This window comes from Corylus avellana, chromosome ca5, assembly GCF_901000735.1.
Source record: "Corylus avellana chromosome ca5, CavTom2PMs-1.0".
Taxonomy (NCBI): Eukaryota; Viridiplantae; Streptophyta; class Magnoliopsida; order Fagales; family Betulaceae; genus Corylus; species Corylus avellana.
Genome location: NC_081545.1, coordinates 20,330,884 through 20,338,100, shown reverse-complemented (window position 1 = coordinate 20,338,100; position 7,217 = coordinate 20,330,884). Strand labels below are relative to the sequence as shown.

At 36.4% G+C, this 7,217-nt stretch overlaps 1 protein-coding gene across 2 annotated transcripts; it reads left to right on the top strand.

Moving 5' to 3' along the window:
* The first annotated feature begins 2,141 nt into the window (after positions 1–2,141).
* On the top strand, positions 2,142–6,275 carry LOC132182450 (protein JASON-like). 2 transcript variants are annotated; one of them, XM_059595699.1, is made up of 8 exons: positions 2,142–2,399; positions 2,928–2,976; positions 3,101–3,180; positions 3,776–4,017; positions 4,395–4,507; positions 4,805–5,127; positions 5,213–5,295; positions 5,906–6,275. In XM_059595699.1, the coding sequence occupies exons 1-8, from the start codon at positions 2,220–2,222 to the stop codon at positions 6,012–6,014; spliced, it is 1,179 nt and encodes a 392-aa protein (XP_059451682.1). In that variant the 5' UTR covers positions 2,142–2,219; the 3' UTR covers positions 6,015–6,275. The 2 variants fall into 2 exon arrangements, with proteins under 2 accessions (XP_059451682.1, XP_059451680.1); XM_059595697.1 differs by having other exon boundaries at positions 4,395–5,127.
* The last annotated feature ends 942 nt before the right edge of the window (positions 6,276–7,217 follow it).

The following is a 7,217-nucleotide window of genomic DNA, read 5'->3' as shown; positions in this document are numbered from 1 at the left end:
TCATCCTATCCTCCCAAACTGGTTCTAAAGCTGCCAAAAAGAATTTCTAGGACCTTCTATTTCAAAATGATACCTTCATGAATAAGAAAATCTGTTTAACAAATGCAAAATGCTAAATAAACTTAAATAAAGATTAAAGAGAAAAAACTTAACTAGAAGCTCAAAACTACTAATTAAGCTATTTATGAAAAGTAGAGCATAACAACTAAGTAAGGAATAAGTTAAAGCTTAGAAGATTACCTTATTGAAGCAAAACCTCCAAGAATCACCTTTTATTCTCCAAGAACTCTCAACTCACCAAAAACACTCCAGCAACAACTTTAGGGGGGCAACAGAGGCTAAATGGGGGGTAAGGGTTCTGTAGGGATAAGATATTTATAGGTGAAATAAAACTGTGAGCACTGCAAAGCTATTCTGAAAAGCAGTGTACATACGGTACTATTGGGGCGTATGTCTGCGTACTGTTTGCCTAGTGGACCAAAGGTTGCATCGTACGTACGGGCATTAACCAGTGATCAACCAAAAGTCAGCGTACGTCCGAGTGGTCCCGCATGCATATGTCCGCATACTATTTGTAGGTATACATCTGCGTGGTCCCCCATGGGTATGTCTGTGTATTTGCAGGCGTACGTCCGGGTGGCCCCCCATGCGTACGTATGGTCAGAAAGTCCGAATTCTCCAAAATGCTCTCTCAATTGTTCATAGTGACCCAAAACCCAAATTAACTCTCTAATTAAGCTGCCTAATCTTAGTTAATTATTTGGGTCACTACAATATATGGGCTACTCCTCGTCATCCTAATATGAGTCGGAGTTTTACACTGGTACTTTCTTAAAAAGCCAAATTTACATATATGTACTTTATTGATTATGTAGCCCTTCAATTAAGAAACCATTGGTTGGATGACCCTCAGATAGGGGTGTAAAAAAAAAATCGGAACCAGAACCGGGAAACCGGTTGGGAAAAACCGATAACCGGAGTGCCTGGTTCCGATTACCGGCTTTGGGAAACCGGTTTGAAACTGGTTGGGAAAAACCGGTAACTGGGGTGCCCAGTTCCAATTATTGATTTTGGGGGTTTTAAATACCCGGTTATATATATATATATATTCGAATTTAGTATATTTATTATTATTATTTTATTCTAGGGTTCACAAAAATCGTAAATCACTTCTCTAGTTCTCTTCTCTTCTTCATTTCTTTTATGTAGATGAGATTTATAGTTGAATTGGTTGATATAATATATATGTAGTCTATGTAGATGTAGTTTAATCTCATGTATTATGTAAGCTTTTAAAATGAAAATTTAGGACATTTTAAGGCTAATTGTTTTTTTATTTTTTATTTTTTAATTTTTTTTATGGGCACACAATGGTTAAATTAAGCCCAAAAATTAGGCACAATACTTAAAATAAGATCAAAATACAAAAAATAAAAAAGAAACCGGTTACTTGGTTCGGATAATCAGATACTAACCGGAACTAGCCAGTTTTTGTATAACCAATTAATCGGGTACCCAGTTTCGGATCCGGTTTTCAAAAATCAAAGACTGAGTACCCCGATTTCGGTTGTTGGTTTTGGCCAATAACCAAGAACCAAGACTGAATTTTTACCCTTACTCTCAAATACGGCTCCTTCTGTTAGCGAGGGTGGATGTCCCCTTGGCTATTCGAAGGTGTACTCTAGTGATCGGTCGTCAACAAGGGGATCGTTAGTTCATTGGGCCCCTAGAGGTCGCCGGCTTCCAAGAGGTAGATACTTGGCAATTTGATGCGATGAGGGCTTCAATGGCCCCTCATAGGCAAGAAAAGTCCACTATACTTAAAAAGAAAAAAGAAAATAAAAAGGTTAGAAAAAAGAAAAGGCACAAAGGGAACTATAATTAAGGCCAAATTAAACAGCTTAATTAGGCGTTAAGATCTTCGCGAAACAATCAAAACCCCGTAACAAGACCGACGAAAACCACGCTCCCCGCTCCTCCGTGAGCTTCACGATCACCACGCGTCAACAAATACGAGCGAGTAGGTTGAAACTCCACACTTTCCATCTCCACAGGCATACCTTTCCCTCGCTTTCTTGATTCAAATTTCAAAAACGACCCAACAACTCTCTCTCTCTATCTCTCAAACCAAACAAGAGAGAAAAAAAAGAAAAGAAAAGAAAAAGTAATAATAATAACTGAGAAGCTAAGGCAAAGCGCCTGAGAAGCTTAGCAAATCCATGATAAGCTCACTGCTGAAGCGTGAATTGGCGTCGGCGTGCAGATCGGTGGTGTGGTTCTTGGAGAGTTCGGTTTCCAAAGGCATGGGTTGCTTCTTCGCTTGCTTCAGGATCAGAGACGATCGCCACCGCCCTCGGCCCCACCTCGCCTCCCGTTCAGCTTCCCGCCCTAACCCCACTGTGCGCTTCCGATTCCCTCTCTGTTTGGTTCCCAAGAAAATATAAAGAAAAGGAAAGATTCGATAAGAAATGAGAGTTTTTTTTTTTTTTTTTTTTTTAATCTTCTTGTGTTTTCAGATGTATTAGGTGTCTAGATTTGGATTTGGATTTCTTCAATTTCTGAAGCTTTTTTCTTGCGTGTTCAAAATCTTTTGGCGTTTCTCTGTTTTCGGTTTCTTTGCTGACAAATTGAGGGAAAAGAAGAGCAAGAAATGAAGTCTTGACCTTTCTGGTTTATTATGAATTTTTTATTTATTCTTTTGGTTTATTTTTCAATAATTAAGCAGATTTATTTCTGTTTGGCTGCTGAGAAAAATCATGGAAAATAAAATAAATCAATTTCTGTGTTTCATATGTCCATGTTCTATTTTCTTTGAAATTAAGAGATTAACCGAATTAAGCATAATACATTTTCTCAGTCACCAAACAGAGAACTAGTGAATTATGTGATTTTTAGCTCACTTTCTGCTCTGTGTATATAATGATCAGGAAGTTGTGATACCTCAAAATCGTTTGTCATCTCTTTTTATAGCTGAAGGTATAATTTTACCTGTAGAATATTAAATTATTTATATGTAATTTGTCTCAAGTACACTGATTTTTTTAATCTGAAGCTCAGAACTTACTGTGATCATTTCAAATTGTTTTGATTTTTTTAATAGAGAATGAAGATTCTCGGTGCAATGATGGGGAGGATTTTAGTTTCAGATCCCCACAAAATCGCAAGGAGCTCAAGGATGAGGTATACTGATGTTGGGTATTACGTGGAACTTGCTAAAGATTGTTTTGTCGTTTTTCACATTACATTTTCTTTTTGAAGTTCTAAGAACAGTTTTTTACCAGTTTATATGAAAGGGGTGATTTTTGTAAAGTGCAGTTTTGTTCATTTATACTTTCCATGGTGTTTTAAGTAAAACTTCAATAAGAATAATTGAAGCTAGAAATACAAGCAAAGCATTGTGTTTCTGCTTATTGGGTTTGCTTTACCACATGCTGATATACATGTGTCTATATTGTATCACATTTGTATTTTGTGCAATTTCTGAATAGGTATGGAATTCTAATTTTGTTTAAAATAAAGACAAATTTGAGTGATCCTATTAATGCTTTATCATTCCAAGGAGTAATGCTATACACCATCCTTTGTCTTTCATAGCATGTGGTGCATGGAAATGGTTTTTTTTTTTTTTTAGGAGACCACGCCACATCAGCTTTGGGAGATAAATGGATGGTGTATAGAATTACTCCATTCATTTCAAGAACTTTTTCCCACATGAAAGTTTGATTATTCATTATAGAACAATTATCTGTTTGATTATATGAAAGTTGTCATGCAGGCCAGGTTTCTTAAAGCTTGTGGTACCTTAGTGGAGACGCCTGCTGAAATTCGGAAAGCATCCTTGAAAGGTTCAACTACTTATGATAGAGATTCAGAGCCTCCAAAATTCCATTCATGGCTTCCCAACACATCTATCAAGAAAATTCAGTTGGACAATCAACCTGATCAGCCTCCCACTCCTATCAAACTTTGTGAAGACTGGGGAAAGGAATCTGCTTCGCAAGAGCTGACACCTAGCAGGTTGTACCTTAAACCATAATGAATTGGATGTAAACCAATTGATATACTATTAATTTCTCAATGACTACACCTGACATAGGAAGGGTCTTTTCCAATTTTTAAACCCAACTTAACTGCTACCTCATTACGCTAAGAAACCGATTGTGGCCCTCTCTACTTGTTTTTAAAAAGGTTTCAGAGAAACTTGGTTTTACTGTGAAAGGGTTTTCTAGGAAGTAGCAAAAACTTTAGTCTTGTTGCAATTTCTGTTTATGGGTCTGGTATGGGTTTGTTTGTACGCTGCAAAAGTGGACACTAATTATTTGGTAATACTTAGATTCACTTAAACGAGATTAATAGATTCCTAGCATTTGTCCAATGTCATCTCTTTCTTGCAGCTGTATATCCAGCGTCAAGGTTCATGCTAATCAGTCAGAAAACGCAACATCAGTTTCACCTTTGGTTTCAACCACAGCCGTTCAGTGCAGGAACAAGTCTGTGCGCTTTGAATGTGAGTATGATGTATCTTCCTCTAGAAGTTCATCTGAAAATGTTAGCCATAATCCAAAGAAATCTGAATCACCGGATAATCGGAGTGTGACAAAGCCAGAACCTTATCCAACCCCACTTAAGCTATCTGATGAGATGCAAACACCTGGAACTGTTTTCCCCACAAACTTAGAAAAGTTACCATATGGGAAGGCTCGAATCAGGTCTCAGTATGTGTATTCAGGTTTCAATCCAGTTGAGAGTGACTCTCAGTTGAAGGTATTGAAGGAAGAAAATTCTAACTCTCATCAATTTTCAGATGATTTGAGAGAATCTCTTGAGTTGCTTGAAACTGCAACTCCTAGGTCAGAAGGTGGGGTAAATGAAACTTCATCTGGGAAAGAGTTGAAGGCAGAAGCAAGCCAGTCTGCTTGGCTGAAGCCACAGCTCTCTACTCAGGATGAGAACAGTAAACTTTTTGACTCTGGTGCCACCAGAAGACCTCATTTTGGTAGAACTCCTGGGGACAGGCCTATAATTGGGATTGTTGCTGCTCACTGGAATGATGATGAGCCTTCTCATATTTCGCCTAAGTGGTGGGATGGGAATGGAATACCAAATTCGACCAATAAATACAAAGAGGTATTTCTTAGGGCTGCTTTATTTTCTGCTTGCATCCTTTAACATTGAAAGCTTTCATCTAAGGAATGCTGGTCCTTTTTGGCAGGATCAGAAAGTAAGTTGGCATGCTACACCATTTGAGGAGAGGTTAGAAAAGGCTTTGTCTGAAGAGAGCAACATCTCCCAAAGGTATGCTGCCTGTCTTCTTTGTTGGTTGTTGTGAATGCGATTCCAAACCATGTTCCCTCTAGACGAGGGCCTTTCCCGATAGTATGGTTTGTCAAGTACCTTGTGTTCTTACATTTCAAAAATTTAAATATCACAACTAACTCAAGAATTCAGCTAAAGATAACCCATTTCATGTTGTTGGTAGTTGACGTTTAAAGAAATCTATACTCGTTTAAGATTTTGATGGATTTAATGTTATTGTAGCTGCTGCATGCTAAATGGGGATGTAAACAAACTAACAAAGTAGTAGTAAGTCATAAGTTAATCTCACCAATTTAACAATTTTAACAATTTAACAAAGTAGTAGTAAGACAAACAAGAAATTCATTGACAATTCAATAATAATGTAAAATAAAAGGGGGAAACTTGTGTGAGTGCAAATAAATGAGAGGGAACCTCCAGAACTGTTGAATTTGATTATGTTTTAGTTAATGACTTGAGAGCTCAACACTTACCAGCTTTCATCTCCTTGCCCTTTTAATTTTTGTTGATTTAGAAGTCCAGAATCTTGTTGATTTTCATTTTAATTTTCTTTTTAGGAAATTTGATTATATAGTTATATGATTTTCAGGAAGGATATATATGGGAAACCAATAGCTTTCGATGAGAACGAGGAAAATGATACTGCTCTTTCTCAGTTGCAATCTTCAGCCCATCCTAAGTCAGTGGTTTCATTTTAATGAATGATGGTGGCAGTGTTTCTCCAATGTGCTGAGTTTGCTTTGCAGCTAATATGGTGTCCTTCCAAACCTAAATTTGAGTATACTTCGTTGAACATGGTTGGTTTGTATCAGGCCATTGATTGATTTTGTTGGTTCCGGAAATTTTGTTCAATTTAGGAGTATCCTTTCAGCAGCATGCAAAGCTGCTTATAATGTACATAAGTAATGGAAATCCTCTACATCAATGGCTCTTTGATTATGAATCTTTTTTAAATTTGTTTGCCCCCTTGATTTTTAGCTTCTAGTTGCTAGTATGTGCTTATGATAGCTTTCTATTGGCACTACTTGGTTTGTGTTAAAATGTTTTTTAAAATTATTGGATAATTTCACTTTATTTCATTGAAATGATGCCCATTTTGCAAACACCTTTCCAACGTTTAAAACTTTTCACTTTGGTGTATCAAACTTTTATTTTGTTCTAAATACTCCTCAGTTGAGATTTTTTGTTAAATCTTAACGGATGGGTGTAAAATTTCAAAAATGCCCTATTTTTTATTAAAAAACAACTTAAAAAAAAAAAAAAAAAAAAAAAAAAAAAGAAGAAGAAAAACAAGTGGTCACCTTGGTGACCGGCCGTGGGTCACAAAGGAGGGTTAATTTTGACCCCTTGTGGTTCACCAAGTGATCCTCGGCTGGGTCACAAACCAGGGTCACTTGTGACGGCGTTGGTCACCTTGGTGACTTGCTGTAGATTGCCAAGGTGACCCATGATGGGTTACTTTTTCTTTTTAATATAATAATGAAAATAATAATTTTTTATTTATAAATAAGGGTAAATTTAAAAATTTTAAAAATTTTAGGGGTATAAATGTTTTTTTCACTTATTCTAACGTTCCGTTTGATTAACTTCAATTTCTAACAGAAAAAGGGATAACTGGAAGAAAAAAAAAAAAAAAATCAAAAGATCGATACACCAAAGTGAGAGGTTTTAAACATTGGAATGGCATTTGCAAAATGCTCATCATTTCACGGGAGATAAAGTGAAGTTATCCCTAAAATTAATATGGGAAAATTGCTAAATTGGTCCTTAAAGTTTGACCTGGTAACAAATAGATTCTTGGAGTTTCAAAATGAACAAATAAATTTACCCTTTAATAAAAAAATATATAAAAGGAAAAGGAAAGAAAAATTTTATGTTGGGGGTGGCTGGCCACCTTACCC

Bases quoted from the DNA above. Each gene is read 5' to 3' on its own strand.
- LOC132182450 (XM_059595697.1), top strand. From the start codon at position 2,220: ATGATAAGCTCACTGCTGAAGCGTGAATTGGCGTCGGCGTGCAGATCG. The intron at 2,977-3,100 runs GTATAATTTTAC...TTTTTTTAATAG, and splicing joins ATCTCTTTTTATAGCTGAAG to AGAATGAAGATTCTCGGTGC. The intron at 4,018-4,394 runs GTTGTACCTTAA...TCTTTCTTGCAG, and splicing joins CAAGAGCTGACACCTAGCAG to CTGTATATCCAGCGTCAAGG.